We start from the raw sequence: 21,902 nt of genomic DNA on the forward strand, positions 1-21,902 counted from the left end.
TCTATTTCAGTCATGGAAAACACTGAAGTTTATATTAAGAAAATCTTGGATTTTTTGACAAATCACAAATATCTGACTTTGCCTAATCTCCAGGTACCTACCCCATAATGTTTCTATAAGAGCCATTATTAGCTATAATTCAGCAATAACTGCATCTTCGGCAGATGCCAGTAACGCAGCTAATGCGCGGGGAGTGTCGCGGTGGAGAGACAATTAATATTATATTTGTCACATAAATAACGTCCTTCCGGTTTGAATGAAGTCGCACTCCATTCACTAACGACTTCAAAAGAGTCGACTACAAAACAGGGGAAGAGAGTTCATTCATCCAAATAGGATGCTTAACGACTCAAAAAATATTTATAAACTGATTTCATAAATGGTACCTAAATACCGATGACAAAAAGTTGATGATATCATTTTAAGCATTAAATTAAAAAAAAAAACCTTGGCTGAGTTTGTTGTGGGCTCTTCTCGGACCAAGGCGCAACTTGACATTTCAAAAGTGCTTGTAAACTAAACATTTAATTTGATATGATTAAGTTATTATTAATTTATTATAGGCACTTATTGCGTAATTTTTTCATTGCAATTTTATTTTATGGCCATTGGCTAGTCGTTTTTGGAAAGTGGATTTGGAGTTTAGACCCGCCACGCTATTCCAACGTGAAATAGGGGTCAGGGAAATTAAGTTCGACTCTCTAACAATCTCTGTTACATATTTTATTAAAATTACAGAGATACACGATGACCCGTGTTTTTGACGCATTTATGACACCAACAATTTCCCCACACCCCACATTCCTTGTTGTTTTTGGAAGAAAAGCACTATACCTACACATATCGTAGCTGAATCTAGCACTCTATATACTCTCTATATTTAAGTACTCTCTTATAAATTTCAATTTTAGCAACTTTATTTTCATATCAAAATAAAACTGTACTTTTGATGAGCATTCTTAACGCTTTATTTAACAAAAATAATCCACAACATCGGTAAAATACATAACCCCCCCATTCTTTCCCGTAGTCGAGTAATAAACCGCTCTATTCACTCCCGGACTATTCGGCGCACAATACTACGGCAGGGGGTAGAGGGGGGACGCGGCACCGCAAAAACTGCACCCGACTTAATTATAAAGAGACAAGAAGCGCCATTAAATAGCGATTCGTTAAATCTACGCTCTCGTGTTAACACTACCCGTAGCCTTTCTCGCTCGCGCGTATAAGGGGTAGAAAGAGAGAGTTGTATATTTCGCGGTGGGTCTTCCAATGGGCGGCGACTCGGATATAAGGTTTAGATTGACTGGGCGTTCTCTATTCAACGTTTTTTTTTGTTTGTCGCTGGTTCTGTCAGCTTTTCATTTGGTGTCGGTCCGCGCGCGTGGATGCAAGCATTCCAAATTCAAATTCGAATTGCGATCGTGATTAGACTGTTGCAGTGCGTGATTATGTTCGACATTCAAATTTAAATAATAGACAATGTTGTAACTTTTTTGTTGCCGGCCAGTGTTGTGGACTTAAAACATGTCGGAACTGCGTGGTTCGCCGCCTCTTTCGAGGGCTATGGAGGGTGGATTTGGCGCGCCGTTGGCGGCTCTCAGTTCGCTGGCGGAGGCACCTCCTCCGGCGCCGAACCCTCACGGGATAGACCACATCCTGTCGAGGCCGTCGATAGGGTCTCACGTGGGTGCCGGCTTGCTGACGCCGAGGCTGTCGCTGGCGGCGGCGGCGGCGGGCATGGCCCACTACCTGCAACACAAGCCCCTGTACTGGCCGGGGTTCCAGGGGCTAGTGTCTAACCCTATGGCGTGGAGAGAGAGGCTACAATCAAGTAAGTAGTGATAACTGTACACTAACTAACCATCCTCAATAGCTACTACCTACTAAAAGTTTTGAAGTCAGATATTTTTGTGCTTAGAGACTGCTAGCTTAGTTACGTGTGTATTATTTAATTTTTGTATCCGACTGTGGCAACGTTAATACTTTTTATTCTAAATACCTATAAGTTGGTAGGTACTTACTATAGTAGTTCGTTATTTTTTTATATATTTAATTGATAATTTGTTCTATTAATAAGGTAACGAAGAATTGTCACCATGTACCTACTTAATAGGTTTGGGACCATTTAACCAAATTACAGTAGTTACTTACTTTTGACCATTTTTAATAGTTGGTTTGGTGTTTGCTATTAAAGCAACATTAAGATGTTATTGTAATTTTCTGATAATTGTGTTTTAACCAACCAAAAAGTGAGTTATCCACCTACTTTAAAAAAGGTTTATTGTTTGATATATGTATTTATATACATAAGTACATAGATAGCTACAGGCCATTGCATTGCACTATTTATTTATCTGTTATTTTGTAATTGTTCTGGAACCCTCGTAACTTTATTTTTAAGTTTTCGACTATAATTACCACCATTAATTTCAATTAAATTATGACATAACTTGACCTTTTCAAAAGTGCTTGTAAACTAAGCCTATTTGAAATATTTGCATTTTGATTTTTGATTTTGTATTATCTATTTATTACCTATAGTTAAATTAACATTCTCTTCTTATTTTTGAGTAGTTATTCCCTATAAGTATATAAGTCCATGATAGCCCAGTGGATATGACCTCTGCCTCCGATTTCGGAAGGTGTAGGTTCGAATCCGGTCCGGGGCATGCACTCTTCAGTTGTGTGCGTTTTACGAAATTAAATATCTCGTGTCTCAAACGGTGAAGGGAAAACATCGTGAGGAAACCTGCATACCAGAGATTTTTCTCAATTCTCTGCGTGTGTGAAGTCTGCCAATCAGCATTGGGCCAGCGTGGTGGACTATTGGCCTAACCCCTCTCATTCTGAGAGGAGACTCGAGCTCAGCAGTGAGCCGATTATAGGTTGAATATGATGATTTCCTATATCGGATATCAATGAATCGAACTGCTTATTGCTGTAAGTTGAATTCCAAGTTCAGTTATTATACAGCGATTTTTTAAAATTTGTAGATTTTATATTTTACGTATTTTTAAATAATTTACCCAATTTAAAAACGTTGCATACCTATTATGTGAGGGATATTTACAGATAATTTGGTCACAACACTTTAGCGATGATTTCCTTAAGTAGGTACTGGATTAGTAAACATTTTTAACTAAAAAAATAAGCTTTAGTAGTCTTTTAACTACGGTGTCTTAATAAGAAACGTTGAGACTGGCAAGCTTTAACAAAATATACTTACGAATAGTTTATTTTTTGTTCATCAGCAATTTTACATTTGGACTAAAATTTATGATATCCATTTGTATGATACTAGGGATATGATACTAGGGATTTCACCGGCATAGTTTTCTTTCTTGTGGAAATATGGGTGTAAAATAAAGCCTACGTTGCTAGCTAATAGTATTGTAGTTTTCCATTGATTTTAAAAAAATAGTTAAGTATGTAGTTTAGGATTTAAAGCATAAAAAACATATTGTCTTTTGCATTTATGATATAAATTTGGATTTCAATTATTTTACTTATTTGATTGTTATTTTCTTTTTTCGTGGTGTACAAATAAAGTGTATAAATAAATAAATGATCAATAATTTATAAAATGCACTGTAAAGATTTATTTCTAGTAGCTAATTTGTCGTAGACGCAGATGTGCTACGAGCTACGAACGCTCGCCGCAACAAAAGACTTCAACGATATCCTGCCGCCATTTTATTTTAATTATGCATTTTGTTTATTCATTTACGTACTTTATAAAGAAACCCAAGGTTACATCCATTAAGGATAATTAAATAATAAAGTGTTAATGAATTATAATTATTTTTATAAATAAAAAACACTTAAGAACTGTATTGTTAAAATAATATTTGAGCTCATTAAAAATGCAATTTATTTTTAATATTTTTGTTTAATTCTTTTTATGAAATGATTTTTGGTACTAGGCGATTTTAATTAATTTTGTTATCTATACTATGTTATAAAGCTAAAGAGTTTGTTTGTTTGTTTGTTTGCTTGAACGCGCTCTCGAACTACTGATCCGATTTGAAAAACGCTTTCAGTGTTAGATAGTCCTTTTTTCGAGGAAGGCTATTCTCATTACGTTAGTATATTGGTTTTACCAAGATGTTGGCTTATTTTTAGGGTTTGTGCCAGTTTACTTTATTTATAAATCACTCCAGTAAGAGTGAACAAAATAATAAAGTTTTACTTCAATCCATCAAGCTTTTTTTGACACAGCAATACTGTTGTCAGCAAAAATGACCAGCCAGTCTGAGTCGTACTCGAGCACAAAAGGTTCCGTACCAATCTTGCTCTATCTACCTTTTAAAAGCGGCAAGAAATCCTATTTGTTTTATTCTGCTTTGTAGTATTAGTTATTAAAGCGGCAACGAAGTCATCTGTGAAAATGTCAACTGTTTAACTATCACGGTTTATGAGATACAGCTAAGTGACAGACGGACGGACAGACAGAAAGCGGAGTCTCAGCAATAAGCTAAAAACAGAAGACGGTAATTTTTCTACGGACGACTTCTACTACTAAGAGCTAAGATAATAACTATTGCTAGAATGTTATTTTTCATCTTTCACATGTAAATGTGTCAAAACGTTCTATTTAAATATATTCAAAATTTTGAGAAAGTTAAAATAAAAATAATTGATTGTGTAATTCAAATATGTTAAAACATGAATGATAATAGTCTACAAGCGCGTTAACACAAGTCACCATGTTATCGCACCCATCTGTACAGGAAAATGTCTCGCATCGTGATGTCTAATAACACGGAAGCTAATGTGTGTTAATGTTCAACTTGTAGCTTGTAACCATTATAACGGTTAATACATTTCATTAACAATAATAATTAAAGTTACTTGTAACACATTTAAAATATTGAAATAAGAAATGCCTATTTAAGATAAATTTAAGTTCTTATAAAAAATAGTAAGCATTTTAACATTAACAAAAGTTTTCATTAGAATAACAATTTAAAACAGAGACACTCGAGTAAATACTTACTTAGTAATAACTCATACGATATAGGTACATATTACTCTCATAATATACTTACTCTTATAGAAAATTGAAAATGCAGAGTCAAAGCCAGTCAAATATTCATTGAATTTTTCAAAACGTCAGGTAAAATTGTTATTTAATGATGATGGTGATAATTAATTAGACGAAAACTTAGAATAAAAGTTACAAGGAGTAAGCGCCTTGGTCCAAGTAGATCACACAACAAACTCAGCCAGAGTTCATTTTCTTTTACTTTATCACTATTTAACTATAAGTACTTAAGTACCCCATGTCTTTTTATCTAAGTATCCAATGAAATTTTTAAAAACTTGCGTTTATTAAAAAAATAAAAATTGTTAAAATAACCAAAAAACTATGAGTGAACATTCCGCCGACGGCCAGTTTCCGGTAGGCGAGAAAGCCCGACGGACATGTTGAAGCCTATTCTTGTATGTAACCTTCATGATAGCGTAGGTATTAGAATTTTAATTTGTATGCACTGCTAAAGGCAATAATTATTTTGTAAAATGGCGATAACAAGAAAAATAAACCTTTTATTCTCAGCTTTTCTTGGGCCCAGAGTTTGAAACCTTCGTAATTTATGGTTTTCGACTACTTATCACCATAGTATCATAACTTGACGTTATAACCTATCAGAAATGAATGAATTTTGAATTAGATTGGAAAGGAAATAACTCGATAAATAATGTATTTTTTGTGTATGGTAGGTATAAGAATAGGTCGTAGGTATTTATGAAATCTGCAACTTTCCAAAGTCACTACGGTCCAAACTATAATTGGCAACCTACGGTAGAACCATGAGCTGACAAACTATAAAATGTACTTATTTATTTATTAGCTATGTATAAGTAAAGTTCCACCGTATCCACTCTTAATACAGTCTTACTAAAAGAGTCTTTCCTGAGGGAAGTGGGAATATTGGTCGTATATTATTTCAGTAATTAATATGGCAAATATTATAATTTAAAAAAAAAGATTTGATATTTTCTCAAGAATGTAATTTAATGACACCCACGCAAAAACGGTTTACCGGCTTTAATTATTAGAGTTAAAAGTGTTTAATCTTTTGACTGACAACATCTATTAAGGATTATATCTATAATTAATTAATTAGCATAATGATTGCCGGCTTACATTTTTATTAACCACAGTGGATATTAATTTACATAAGTTAATTTATCTAAGATAAAACTGTAACAGCTTAGGTTTTTCAACTTTGAGGTCTTGCCGTTGACTTAAATAATTAATTTCTATTGTATTTTGACTTTGTATACGTCATATATGTGACATTTAACAAATACCTAGCTTAAAGGGCGCCATCGTGTAATACCTTTAATGAGATTGTATTTTTAGACCTGGCCTGAAATGGATTATCTCCTTGCAAAAATACGAATATACCCCAAAGTTAAAGTGTTGGTCCACCCAACCCCACACCATAAGGTTGGCCTGCTTGTATGTTTGTGTTTTGTGAATGTAACATTGCATGGAAATACTACCTCACTCGTAATAACTTCACGGCCTACCTGAGCCTTTTTAGAACATATATTTCATAAATTCACCCGAGTTAAGAATCTAACATAGTACCTCTGTTGTAAAGACAACCGACTAACTGAGTCTTAGTCGCCAAACTAATAAAATAAACGAAGAAAAACAAATGGCTCGAACTTCCACGTCAGTCGTGGCAGTCCGGACTACGATGTACATAAAAACAATTGCTAAATATGTTTTTGATACACAAAATGGCCGAATAAAAACAATCGCTTGTCCCACTGGACTGGCGCCAACATAAAATAACTATAATTCCGTTATTAATATCGTAAATGTCTCCGACATAATGCTGTGTGCAACAAAGACGTCCAACATTATACTCGCTAGAGACGATTGCCAGATTTTTTTCCGTTACTAAATGGAATAAGATATTTTCCGCATAAGTTTATTATTAACATTTTCATAGTAAATTCTACTTATCGACATGTGTACATAATAAATGGTTGATTATTTTGAAGGTAGTTCAGTAAATAACTCATTTACATTTTGAAGTGTTAAATGCAAGGTGCTATAGATTGGCAAATTTGTTCGTAACACTGCCGATGGTCCGCGCGGGCCGGGAGGGGGGTAGGGATGCCCCACGCACACGACTTCACACCCGCGCAGTCCTTCATGGGAGTGTCATCAAAGAACTTGCCAAGATATTTCTTCTAGCTAGTTTCCATCGAAAATATCGCATTTTCGATGGTTTTACAGATAGGTGCAAATATCTTGCAGTAGAAGTCGCGGGTATCTGCTAGTCATCGAGAGGTATTTACATGTAAATAAAATTATGTGCCTGTCTGCGATTTCAAAATAACTGTGTTCTCTCAAGTGCTTATTTAAAGTATTTTAAATAGTTATACCTAATTACATTTAAACTAATACAAATGTTCAAATTTTTTTCGTTTTTTAATAAGAATAAGATTTTAATAAATTTTTAAGTTTTCTACTTGTCAATCCGTCTGTGTGTCTGTTTCTCCGTGTCAAAATCTGGAACGGCTAAACCGATTTTGATGGCTCTTTCATAGTAAAAAAACAGGAGAATATAGGAGGCTATATACATATGAGGTTTATATAAAATCCATGGTACCCGCGGGATTTGTGAAAAATTGAATTTCACGCGGACGAAATCGCGAGCATCCGCTAGTATAGAATAAAATTGTAATATCTAGTTATGACACAGTTAATTTAAACCCCCTAAACAAATTAAGATAGAGCCCACACAGCATAACAGCCAATAATCTCCAGCGCTGATATCACATAATTGTGATGGCGGCATCATATCACACTATCACACCGTATCATATCATATCAGGACGCCGAGTCGTGTAGTAAAACTAATTAAAAGCGTTCGACCGTGTTCGATTTCAGTTGCCATTCAGGTCAGTTTTTTTGACGCATTCGATATTTTGTCTTCTTTCGGCGTAGGTAGGTGTTCTATAGTTCAGAGTGCCTAGTGGGAGTTTTCAATGTATTCATACTGTGACGATCGCGTAAACGTAAACACGAATTTACAGGCAGGTCATCTCCTCCCAGATAAAAAATCCGGGTACGGGCCTCGAGGCTATACCTCCTTGCCCGGTTAAGGCAAATTTCCAAGGAATTGAAACAGTTGTGCAGTTGTGCCACTAGATGGCGTTGTTTCAATTCCTTATAAATTCGCGTTTACGTTTTCACAGTATGAAAATATTGAAAACTCCCACTAGGCACTCCGGTCTTGTCTTGTAGCTTATAGAATGTAGCGGTTCTGAGCTTTTGCAGTTTTGGTGTCTCGCAACGTTAGAAACCTGCAAGTCTTGCGTGTGTCCAGAGAGACCAATGTCTTACGGTTGTTTCGCCTTGGGCTTTAGTGTCTTGTAGGGCTGGTGTTTTTCAGATCTGGTGTTTTGCGGATCTGGTGTTTTGTGAAACTGGCGTGTTGAGTGCTTCTTTTGGTGGTAATATCTTATGGCTGGCATTTTCCTATTTTGGCATCTACCAGTGATTTGAGGTCTTGCAGTTCTTGACTTTTGTGATAAATAATGAGAATAGTTGGTAACCATCAGAATTTTTTACATTTTTCAAGTTCATAAGTAAATATTGGGCATGCAGTTTTGATATATAATCAATTTTCACTTTGAAAACAAAGGAAGCGAAAAACTTATGCTAGGAGAGGGAAGATGAAGATGATCTTTAGATAATAAGCCCAGTCCAGTCATAGGTTAAATTCTCGTTCTAATATTGTCGCTATAGCTTGGCAAATTCGTTCGTAACACTCCCTATTGTCCGCGAGGGCCGGGAGGGGGATAGCGATGTCCCGCGCGCACGACTTCACACCCGCGAAGTCCTTTCCTCTGCCCCGCGCGCACGACTTCACACCCGCGCAGTCCTTCCCCGCTATCGCCCGCATATCAAAGGGGGTGTCATGAATGAACTTGCCAAGCTATACCGCTTCTGTCACAAATTCAAATTCAAAATTAAAGTGATACGCTGAGAATATGTTCCGAGCGGTTCATGTTACATGCGGTTCTAACGGCAGTGTGCGATAACCTGTAGCAGCAACATATGGTTAAGTTGTGATGCTCGTCAATCTGTTACGTTATCAATCAAAACATCAACTCAATGCGGTGTTATCAAGTTGTCGCTGTATCGACAAACAAACACACAAAACACCTGTGCGCAGCTCGACCGGGTATCGAACTAATAATGTTTTATCTAATAAATGTAGAGTTCGGTACACACACTTAGACACACACACACACAATAAAAACAATATATTATATCAACTACGTTTTGCCTATACTTAACTTGTAAATGCTCGAATTTATTTAAAAAATGCTCTTCTTGATCGTAGTGTGATGAAAAGTATACTATAACCTGCCCAGGAATGTAAAGAATAATTGTACCAAGTTTCGTTAAAATCCGTCGAGTAGTTTTTGTTTCTATAACGAGCATACAGACAGACACAAAAATTTCATTTTTGGCATCAGTATCGATCATTAATCACCCCCTGATAGTTATTTTGGAAATATATTTCGCAAATAAATACGGTTTTTGCAAAATATTGCAAAAGCATTATTTACTTAAAGTAGTTTTCAGGCATATTCACAGAACACACTCAGTTTGTACTTACTTTATATCATTTTCATTTTATGAAGCGTCGCTGTAATTACCGTGAAGTGTTATCGGAGTGGGAGATTACGGGGATTACTGCGTATTACGGCTGTAATATTGTAATATTGGCGATAGCGGTATCTGGAATCAATAGACATTAATTAGAAAATGCATAGCTGTACGATCGCTTCAGTGAGACTAGTGTTATAACATTGATTGAAGTCAAGCGTGGACAGTTGAAACTGTAATGCAGCTTTATAACCTACACTATCTACACTAACTAACTTACTAACTGCACTATTCTAACTGAACAGTCGAACACTGCACTGTATAAAACTTTTTTTTCAAAAAAAATTCAACCGACTTCAATGATGCATTATGTAAATTTACCTTTTTATAGTAATGCATATGTGAAGTCGGTTTAGTTTTTTTGTTAAAAAACGTGTGTGTCAGCTCCGATGCACGAATGGAGTTTTCTCTTTCAGATCGACTGTCTAAATAGGTGTATGTTGCCCTGTAGCATATATTATACGTCTCAATACCTACGCCTGAAAAAAGATAGGTGCGCAACCAAGGAGAAACAGTGCACGGTGGAAAGTGCGCAGAATAGGTTGTGCACAAAAAACGTAACGCTGTCATTCGTTCATCGAATTTTACTGCCCATATTTTTTTCATACCGGGGAATCGATTCTTAAGGAGTAAACTCCATAAGATTTTATTTCTATTGTTTAAAGTATTCTAGCATAGTGACCGTAGATACCACAGTATGGACAATTTCGTTCACTTATTTTGATTTTAACACAAAATTACTGAACCGTTTTTAATAATAATATTAATATTTTATTATTCAACTACGTACTTTCCAGTCTTATCAGAGATAACACAAATATTCTGGATTCGTCCGTAGCTTGATGTTTATTAAAAACAAAACCATCGTGCGCCATTACATGTATGCTAAACCCCGCGCTGCAGTGATTGCTACGCTATAGCTGTTTACAGCAGCCGTACGACTCCGACACAATGCAGTGCTATTACTGTTTGTTGCATTTATATTTGTCACATTATTGCGTGCTATATTAATTCCGTGAGTGTTTTTACAATTTGTTTGTAAAGCTCTCACGTTCATTTTACTTAACCGGTTTTTATATATTTTTTTATTAATTTTGTCAGGAGTATATTGTTGTATGTGTATTGGAGATATTGTGATGTGGCATAATGTTAAAATACTTTGTATTTTTTTCTTTCTTTCTTTCTATTAGTCTTACCTACTCTGAATAGCTAATTTTAGCGATTTTTCGTTGATGATAACTACATTGAAGTATAAGGGCAAATTTTATATAACTGACCTGCCTCGATGAATACGATACCATCAAATAAAACAATATTTTTTCCTCTTGGTTCTTTTGATGTTCCCAATACTTGTGTATGTTATAAGCTTCTCATTAACATAACTAACGAAAATCATTCATATATTACTAGCAGACAAATGCAAGAAAATCGGCGATATTAACTTTCGTAATAGTAAGTAGACATGTATTTTGAAGATGAACTCAGTTTATTTAACTAACCCTCAACAGCTGAACGGTAAGAGATGTGGGACTCATCACCGAGATGGTGGTTCGATCCCCGCCCCGTTGGTCTATTGTCGTACCCACTCGTAGCACAGTCTTTCCCGACTAGTTGGTGGGGAATGGGAATATTGGTCATATTTAAAAGATATGGCAAATATTCTGTAAAAAGAAAAAAATAAACTATCCTGATTATTTAAAACGATTTAGACAAAACCTTAACAAATAATATTCCTAAACCATACTCACAATTCACTCTATTTTTGTATCAATATATGTGAAGATATTGTTCTGATTGTTTTCGAATTGTCCATAGCCTAGCACTGTGTGTGCACCGGCCTAAGGTCAAACTCAGATATTATTAATTACCGGCGGGGCGCTGCGGTCTGAGCGCTCGCTATGAAGTGGGACACATTTTTTTAATTACCCCAATACCCCCTCACCCCCACCCAGGGGGTAGTGGGGCGGCGCGGCATATGTCGGCGGATTAAAATTGAAGTCTCCTCGAATGCAGTTTGAATTCGTATGCTCTTTTGGTGGAGCGGAATTTTTGAATTGGATTTTTTGTTTTGTTTTTTATTTTTTTTTTGTTTTCACTGCGGCGCGCTTACGCTGGGTACTTGGTTGGCTTCATTCTAGTTTTTTATATGCACATCAATGTTATAATGTTATGATATTTATACAAAAACCGGAATTACAATATCCGATGAATATACCTAACTAACATAATCTAAAATTGTATCTATTACCTTTAAACCTCTTTTATAACATGAATAAAAGTAAAATCGTTCAAGCCGTTTGTGGGGCTAATGAATAACAATTATTTTTTAAATATTCCGTGTTATATTATTAATTAAAAACTAACTTAATAATTCGTTTTCATAATTATCAACTCGTTAGATTATCATGGAAAACAGCAAAATTTGTTTTATGTTAGTAGCCTTTATAACCGTACTTAAGGTATTTCATCATTCATCATTATTATTGACAACATATATTCGGCTCACTGTTGAGCACGAGTCTCCTCTCAGAATGAGAGGGGTTAGGCTAATTGTCTACCACGCTGGCCAAATGCGGATTAACAGGGTTCACAGACGTAGATAATTAAGAAAATTCTCAGTTATGCAGGTTTCCTGTTTTATTTAATTTCCTAAAATGCACAAAACTAAAAAGTTGGAGGTGCATGCCCCGGACCGGATTTCAACCTACACCCTCCGAATCGAAGGCAGTCATATCCACTGGGCTATCACGTATCTTATTTTAATAGTCCACTGCGGTAGATTTGTAGCTTATGCCCACCACTCTGCTTCAATGCGGTATATGGTATCCTCTACGCAATTACTTGTAACATAGTGTCGTGTTGTGTGCTTATCAATAACTAGCTGACACCGCGCGGTTTTACTCGCGTGGTTCCCGTTCCCGTATGAATACTGGGGTAATATATAACCTATAGCATTTCTCGATAAATGGGCTATCTAACACTGAAAGAATTTTTCAAATCGAACCAGTAGTTCCTGAGATTAGCGCGTTCAATCTAACAAACAAACAAACAAACTCTTCAGCTTTATAATATTAATATAGATTTATTTTAAATGTAATTTTGTTTTTAGATGAAAATCTAGCGGACGGCCACGTTAAAACTATATTTTTAAACCGTGAAAAGGAAAGACATACAGACTGACTTACTTTCGCATTTATAATATTAGTATGGATTCAATTTTCAAACAAATAAAACGTAGGTATTTATAAGTGGAGTAAGTAACACTTACCTCTGGGGACTGTAAGTAAGCCATAGAGTCACCCCTCGGGACGAGGCTTGCGGTGCTTGGGCGGGCGGGGCGGCGGGGCGGGCGGAGGGTAGATTTCATTAAAATATTTATCGCAATCAGACACCCCATTGCGCGGAACATTACGAGAAGGCTTACACTTCGATGGGGGCTCTTTAACTACTACGAGTACCTATTTGTTACGAATTGTAGCAAATAGACAGTAGGTACCTATCTATACAGGAGGATTTTACTTGTTTGTTCGTTTGTTTGCATTGAATAGGCTCTGAAAGTACTCGAACAATTTGAAGAATGACTTAAGGATTAAAATCCTACATTATACTTGATAAAAAGGCTATATTTTATTCCAGTGGCATGTGCTAGTTTCTTATAACATTGATACATACATTACATTACATAGTACCTACCTAATTGTTATAAAACCAATTTGTTAAAAAATTCAATGTACGTAATGCAATATAGTACAATAGGGTACTTGACTCATATCAAATTTAATACCTACACTTAAACAAAATTAATGTTATACACGAAGTATTACATTTATATTTATATTTTTTTAAATTTTCCAAAATTCAAAAACGCTGTCGTCTATTTTGTGACGTCACTAACACACTTGATGTACCACTAAACGTCAAACTAATTGTTAAGTCTTTGAAAATAATAATTTATAGAAATCTGAAACGAGAATTTATTTAAAACAAATCTGAGTTATTATGGTAGGTACTTACTCAAAGATATCATTACGACAGTTTTTCGATACGATGGAAGGGATTTAGAAAATCTTGTCCTTCTAGCTGAAATAATTTTTAATTTAAACTTGCCAGGGATTCATTATTAAATAGCGAAAACTGTTATTAGTATACTCACGGGCCGGAGTGGACTGTTTATAATCTCGCGATGTTATCGCGCGTTTAATATTGACGCGATGGCCGACATATTCCGACATATTTCGACATATTCCGCCATAATTAATTAAACGCACCACATGGCGGCGGTACTAGGGCGCATACAGGCGAGCGGCAAAAAGTTATCTGAATTAATATCGCTTTTGCAAAGTCGCAGATACTGCTTCGAGGTTTATTGAGAAATGTTGCCTTTGCAGTTTTCATGTGTTATGCGTTTCTTCAAGTCCAATGAAATTCGTGTATTTTAAGTAGTATTACTTTATTGTAAAGCTGCAAAAACTCGTATGTCTACGACTATAAGGTTAATTAAGCTTGTACCTTTGCTTAGCCTTCAAGTTGACTGATTATGACTTTACCGGTTTGAAAAGCAGATTCTACTTGAAATTTAACGAAGCCAAGTGGCTACAAACGTTACACTCTAAAATTTGTCACAGAAAATTCCACTACTACAAACCAAAATTCCTACTTTATAGTATTTATAAAATAATAAAGTTAATTGATTTACTGTTTCGGTAGCTAATCTATTTGACTAGCAATAGGGCTTTTAGTAAGATAGATCAGAACGTTTGTACGCGCACGAGATTGTAGGCAATGGTTTTCCTCATAACCTGAAGAGAAAATCTTATATTTAAAGTTTAAACAACAAATTATACAATGAATGAAGATTGTTTTAAACGCTAGCCATTGTCGCTCGTCTGCAGGTAGCCCTTTTTGGTTCGCAGGTGACGTCACAGGCCGGGCGTCGTTACAACATCGACAGCGTGTAACTAAGCTTGTTATTACTTGAGCTTTAGCGGCCAAAGCTTACCTTTATTAGAAGCTCCAATCTATTCAATAGTGTCTTTATTAAACTTAAATACCATTAATATTTTATTTATTAGATTAGGAAATTTTAATAGAATACTGCCTGGTTTCTCTTTTTACTGAATACGATTTGGAGCAATGACCCACCACTCTGCACCTATACGAATTGTAAGAGCTCCGCAACTATCTCCATCATCTTAATAAATACTTCCTTGTTGACTCTTCTTAGTAAATAGTTAGGGTCTACTTAGGAGATTCGCTAAAAGAAACAAACTTGGTGTTTAAAAAATGCCTACTTGTGATAAACCAATTTTGATTAATAATAAACCGGAAACGACGGCCTTAAGTGCTTTATCAGACACCGGGGTGACTCTACCAACTTCCTAACTTGCCCCGCTAACAATTTTTTGAAATACATTTCCTAAATTTAATGGGTGAACCTTAAACTCATAGGCTAATTACTTTATTACTGATGTAGTTTCAAGTGATCAGTTCGGTTCTACTTAGGAGATTTGCTAAAACAGACAAACTTGGTGTCTAAAAGTGCTTGTATTTATGCCTACTTTTATTTTGACTAATAATAACCGGAAACCACGGGCTAAAGTGCTTTATGAGACACCAGGGTGATACCACCAACATTCTAACTTTGCTCTAACTAAGAGTTTCTTGAAATACATTTCCTAAATTTAATGTGTGATCTTAGTCTCATGGGCTAATTACTTGATTACTGATGTAGTTTCAAATAGATTAAAATAAATAACTTAACTATTATAACGAAGTGTTTAGATGTTATACTATATTGCTCTACCTCAATAAACAACCACAAACACTATAATTAACTACGCTCCAATAACCAGACTGTAACACTTACATCGATAGTAGGCGACAACATGTATCACATGTATATTGTACACAATAACAATCAACGATATAAAATCTCCCGCAAACAGCTACGCAGGAAATCAACAAGCAGATTCCCATTGTCGACAAGGAAACACGCGTTCCCCACCAAATCTGGGCTCCATCATGTATAAATAAATCCTCCCACTCCACGGAGCACTCCCCGTTCCTCCCCACGCCCCCCGCCAGGCTCCCTTCGCGGTCTCAAGAATTCCAACTTGTTCCAAATAATCGTAAAGGGTTGTTCCGCAAAGTCGGTACAGTTTTAATTGTCCCGCGCCTCGGGCGGTTTCCTTTAATACTCCTTCTCTTGTCGACTCTTGTCACAAGTTTATTGTTTCTACAACAATATAAACTTTGCCCGTTTGCGTTAACTTTATATTGATATGTGCGTGTGAGTATATCTCGTTTAAATTTATCATTTCACATTAACAAGTTTTAATTATTGAGCTCATAAATATTCATTTTTAGATTCTGATTAAAGGCTGTTTGTTATGTTAATTTAAATCAGTGTTTATCCATTGATATAGTTTATTGAGTTTTTTCTCGTAAGACATTTTTTTTAATTATGATTGATTTTTTTAAATTCTTCAATCAGTAATTCGTACTGACTTCGAGAGATCAGATCAGGTCCTAACAGTCAGAATTCTTAATTTCCTTATTTGACGACTATTTACCAAGTCCCATCCCGTATCCCGTCCCGTATTCCCTCTATACTCACTATATACTCACCGATACCAGTTAGGTTTTTTTATTGCTGTACTAGTAATTAAGATCAATACAGGTCTTTATAGTCACAATTCTGCCTTCTCTAACTTGACGAAATATCGTCTACTACATCGCTCCAAAAGTCCCATCGAATACAACATCACCAAAGTTGACAAAACAAGATAAAATAACAAGCAGATCGTAACATTTACACTCTAACCCTTCAGATGATCAAAGGAGGCAGATCTTGACGAGCTCCCAACGCACCGAATTGGCCAATAACAATTATAACCGGGACAATTATACCCGGGCCGATTATGCCCGGGACATTATACCCGGGGCGATTATCCCGAATCTGTGCGTGCCCGGGGGAGGCCGGGGCAATTTGTAGCTAACGAGGAGACAACGGGAAGGCTCAGACGTTAACGCGTAGGGGTGGTTGAGTACGTGCTGTATACATGGTACTCGTATGGGATAAGTTATGTGGTTTATTTTTTGGCGCATGGTGTTTTAACAGTCTTCGGAAATGGAGCTTTTTACTATATATATATATATATATATATATATATATATATATATATATACGTATGTCATTCGATTGTGTTGTTAATTACGAAACATTTACTTCAAGTAGGCTTTGAAAAGCACTTTTAAAAAGTCAACCCTGTCACTAATTAGTGACAGACTTGACTTTTCAAACAGTTTTCAAATCTGATCAAAAGCCAGCTAACCATTGGACCAACGAGTTGGTTTTATAAAGTCAGTTATTAAAAACGACGTATATTATGTAAATTATTTTTACCTGGCTCCTCAAAACATTTGTACACATTGCTTGTCTATTGTTTATCATCATCATATCAGCCGATGGGCGTCCACTGTAGGACACAGGCCTTCTGTAGGGACTTCCAATCACGATACTGAGCCGCCTGCATCCAGCGAACTTCTGCGACTCGCTTGATGTCGTCAGTCCACCGGGTCGGCTAACACTGCGCTTACTAGTGCGTGGTCGCCATTCCAGCACTTTGGGACCCCAACGTCCATCGGCACTTCGAACTATGTGCCCCGCCCATTGCCACTTCAGCTTCGCAACTCGTTGAGCTATTGTTTATATGAAAGTCATTTTCAGTCACCTACCAGCACAACGTCTCACAATGTCTTTCGCTTTAAAAAAAAAAGTATATTTTTCATTATGTTTTAATTAGTATGACCAATATCCCAGTTCCCCTTCAACTAGTCTAAAAAGGAGTGGCCACGACTATAGTCCAGCGGATCGAACCAATGAACTCTCGAAGGACGTCCTCATTAATATTGAGCTATTGAAGCTTCAGTGTAAACTGCGGTAAAAATAATTTCCATACCACATACATACGTTTGCATCTGTATACGTCACACAGCTACAAGGTGAAGTGTACAATAATTTGGCCACCGCTGTCACAGACTCCGTGGCGCAACGGTAGCGCGTCTGACTCCAGATCAGAAGGTTGCGTGTTCAAATCACGTCGGGGTCATTGATTCTCGTTTTTTACATTTCTATTTTTGAAAGTGTTTTAACCAAATAAAAGAAGTTTTTGATCGCGGTGAAACTATTAAAGCGAGGTGAAACTATTAAACATTTTTTTCTTTTACTTTTACGAATATTGTATAACGACAATTATAGATATTGACAGAATATATAGACAGTCGGTCTGACCTTCGTACGAGAAACTCTAATTCTAAATATATAAATGCGAATGTGCGTTGCTTGTTACGCCTACACCTCTAAACCGACTACAAATATTCTGTCACCAATGGAAGGCGATATTATCAGGGAGTAACATAGGCTACATTTTAACTCCGTATTCCAAGAATGGGAACTACGCGTATGAAATCTCTGGATGCTAGATAAATGCAATACGAGTAAATTATTCATAATTTAAAAGCTCAAGCTTAGCACTTCTTCTTAATATTCGTGAAAGTCAGTATGAAAGTCTATTCAATAGATTTGAATGGCATAAAGAAATGGTTTAATAATAATTAATAATATACCTTCTCTATTCTGCATTTGCTTTGTAATAACTCTGTGTAGATATTGTTCAAGCTGTTAACCATATATTATAACCAAAGAATCATCTGTTATACAAGGTTGTCCAATGTAATTAGAATTACATCATTTTATGAACGCTGTTTGTCAGTCAAGTGAGGTAGATCTAGCTCGCTAGCTACCTAGCTAGTGAGCTAGACCTACCTAACCTTATCACTAAAAAGCGACTAAACCTGTAGACAAAATAGAGAGACAATATGACAAAAAAAATCAAAAATTGTCTCTCTACTAAGCTTACTCAAGAATAGTAGACAGACATTTTTTGATATTTTTTTTGTTATTTACACTCTTGTACCTCGTAGTGTTAACGCTTAATTATTTATTAATTGTTTAGTTAGGTATTATTGTGTACATAAAAATTTTCATGTTTCTTTTTGAAAGTAAGGTGAATTAAACCAAAGATATAAAAGACACCCAAAGAGACGCCTGTTCTCTGCATTAAGAGCCACAAAACCAAAAAAGCCTTTCTGTTAAAAGCAAACACAGTGTGCAAACGTCCTGCACGATCATGTACGATATTTACTGAACGAAACCAACTCACACCAAAAGTCACTGAGCACTCAACTCCAACGACATCAAACCTTACTCCACCGTGATACAGTTCACAATTAATTGCACCCGAGGACCCCACAGTTGGTGGCTGTCAGATTAATTACAACCATAAGTTTTGCGGGACAGAGTTGATATTCGGCTGTGAATTGAACACAGCTTTGTGTAAATCGATGGCGGCTGGCTATGTGGAGCAAATGAAACAGGGAAATGGGTGTATTCCCGTTTCTGAACTTTTATGTACCTAGCGACGAAGGCTTTATGTTATGACGTAGTAAGACTTTTACCTAAGAAAAATATGTCTGTAATGTTTGTGTACGTTTGTAAGATTGAGATAATCTCAAAAACTATTGACATGTTTTTTTTTTCAGGGAAGGTTTTTTTATATATCTAAGGTTGATTTTACTTCGAATTTGCTACCTATTAGGTATATAGGTTATGATAAAGAGAAATAAAGGTATTTAAAGAAGTTAAGTGTGAAGATAGTTCTATAAATTTCTCAATTTTTAAAGTCATCGTTTAAGTTAAAAGTAGATTTTACTATCGTATATTCAGGTTGAAAGTTTTTACGTGAAATATGGAAAAACGAAGTCATAATGTCTATATTATTGCATAGATATTTAATTTAGAAACAAACCAAAATCATGACCTTAAACTAGACCAAAGCAATTCGGACCATAAACAATAGCCCACACCATAAATCAGTCCATAACTCAAGAGGCGGCCATAAACAATCCGACTCCGCATAATCGCACTACCTCGGCCTCAGAGTTACATTAATATTAATGCAGCATCTATTACGGGCTCGCGAATTAATATTTATTTGTTTTTATTTTGTTTATTCCTCGAGCGGGTTGTATTAAGTATATAAGAATATAAGATAATATATAAGACTGAGGTAAGAATACATTTTGTAGTTGATTTATTTTATTTACTAGCTATTTACATGAAACTGTCATGGTTTGGTTTAGTGGATGTTATCCTCTGAACTATGAATGTTTATTTATGAATAAGATGTTTATTTTTCACGATAAATAATTTAATAAAAACACAAAAGATGAAACAAGATAATATTTTCTTGATTTCTTGAGAAATTGTTAAGGCTTGTGAGGGCAATACCTTTGTGTACTTCGAAAATTAGTCAGTTGTTGCTCCTAGCAAAGGCAAGTAAGGTAGACTTGTATCAGCATCATCATTAACAACCCATATTCGGCTCACTGCTGAGCACGAGTCTCCTCTCAGAATGAGAGGGATTAGGCCTTATGTGACGTGACGGGTAGCAGCGATAGTGATTGTACCATTATTTTGTAGTAGAGGAAACATCTCGAGCAGATCCCAGGACTTGTGACCTTGGGAGTAGGTTTTTTTATTCACTGGTGACTTATGCGCGAGTGTTCTTAGACATGTTTGATAAAAAATCGATTGAGCTGTTAAAAAATTTATGCGGGTGAAAGTAGGGAAGAGAGAGCAGAGAATGTCTGCAAATATGTTCGAGTGGGATCTCAAATGAAAGCGCACTGAAAGAGACTTGATCGAGTGTGTAGTTAGTAATTACATGACATTTGGGGGTTTATCAAAATTTTTAATTTTTATATAATGACAAAAGTGTTGCTATTGCTACAATATTCGGATTGTAGTTAATAGTTATTAAGCATCGGAATTTTTAAGTTTTAAAATGTGAGTGTTATGATTTAAAAGTGAATAAAATATGATTCATAATATGTGCTGAAAGATATTGCAGTAAGACTAATGCAGAGCGAGCCCTCCCAGGGCGAGGACATTTTTATCATTATTTTCATTTTCCCTCCCCCTCCCCCGCCCGCCGCCTCCCGGGGGAGTCCCGGCGGTCGCTTCATCAAAACATTTATACGAATGAAAAAATATCACAATTGAATGTTATGCGCTTTTTGCTTCGCCCTCGAGGGTTTTATTGTGTTTTTATGACGCGCCTCGCTGACACTCAGTCGTACTGTGGTGAGAGGAATTAAACGTCAAAATACTACAAAGACAGGCAATTTTAATTGTTTCTTTGACCGAGAAATCAATTTGTCCGGAAGGTAGTTTAATAATAAATGTCAGTTAGCACCGACGCGCGTTTCATTACTGAGCATTGGCGACGATTAGAAAAATATATAAATTTAAATTGTTTTAACTGTGCGTAATACAGCCGTAGTTCCTTTAATGATACTATAGGTACGTGGTTTAAACGAAATAAATAAAATAATTAAAAGAGTGAACACTGACCATACTAAATAACGAAACCATGGCCGAAATACATGAGACGTGTGCAACAATTTATACGAATGTCGAAATTCTTTACTTCCATCATCTATATTGATGTCTATATTGATGTTGGAAGCGAAGCGACATATTCATTATTGTGACCAGATCATCCGGAAAAGAATACTTTAGAAATCTGGTCACCAACCGTCTGGAGCCTCAGCAATAAGTTTTCGTTAAAGAGGACAGAAACCTGACGAAACGCTGACGAAGTATTTACAATAGCTTAAGCATTTAGCGATCACTTGTAATTTCGGTACGACATTCGAAGACAACCTTCGAGCCCAATTTTTATTTTTTTTATTGGAAAGCTAAATCGCTTGGCCTGGCTGGGCCGATTGAGGTTTTCTTAATTGGTCTGGTGGGAGATTACGGCCATGGCTAGTTACCACCCTACCGGCAAAGACGTACCGCCAGGCGATTTAGCTTTCTGGTATGTAAGATGCTGCGTAGAAACAGAGGTATGGGTTGAATTAACTTGTAACTTGTACATACCTATTAGTCCACTTTCATCTTAGCATAGCATCTTCCATATTAGCACATCAGCAGACTAATTCACTAACCTTGACTTATACAAAATTGAGATTATATGTGACGATTGTCATCCGGCGCCTACTGGCAACCCTTTGTGGATATCATACAGTAGGTATATTATGACATTTATCAGTTAATTTTCTAATA

At 36.0% G+C, this 21,902-nt stretch overlaps 1 protein-coding gene and 1 non-coding gene across 2 annotated transcripts in view; both read left to right on the forward strand.

The window, feature by feature from the left end:
- The first annotated feature begins 1,352 nt into the window (after window positions 1-1,352).
- The window catches only part of LOC112043871 (homeobox protein Nkx-6.2), a 64,796-nt gene continuing 44,246 nt past the window's right edge, over window positions 1,353-21,902 (forward strand). The window contains exon 1 of the mRNA XM_024079529.2: window positions 1,353-1,834. Within this exon, the coding sequence (XP_023935297.1) occupies window positions 1,528-1,834 (307 nt within the window). The 5' untranslated portion in view covers window positions 1,353-1,527. The remainder of the gene's footprint in view (window positions 1,835-21,902) is intronic.
- On the forward strand, window positions 17,749-17,820 carry Trnaw-cca (transfer RNA tryptophan (anticodon CCA)). Its single transcript has one exon. It is a non-coding gene; the product is annotated as a tRNA-Trp (tRNA).

The sequence above is a fragment of the Bicyclus anynana genome, chromosome 22 (assembly GCF_947172395.1).
Source record: "Bicyclus anynana chromosome 22, ilBicAnyn1.1, whole genome shotgun sequence".
NCBI classification, from domain to species: Eukaryota; Metazoa; Arthropoda; class Insecta; order Lepidoptera; family Nymphalidae; genus Bicyclus; species Bicyclus anynana.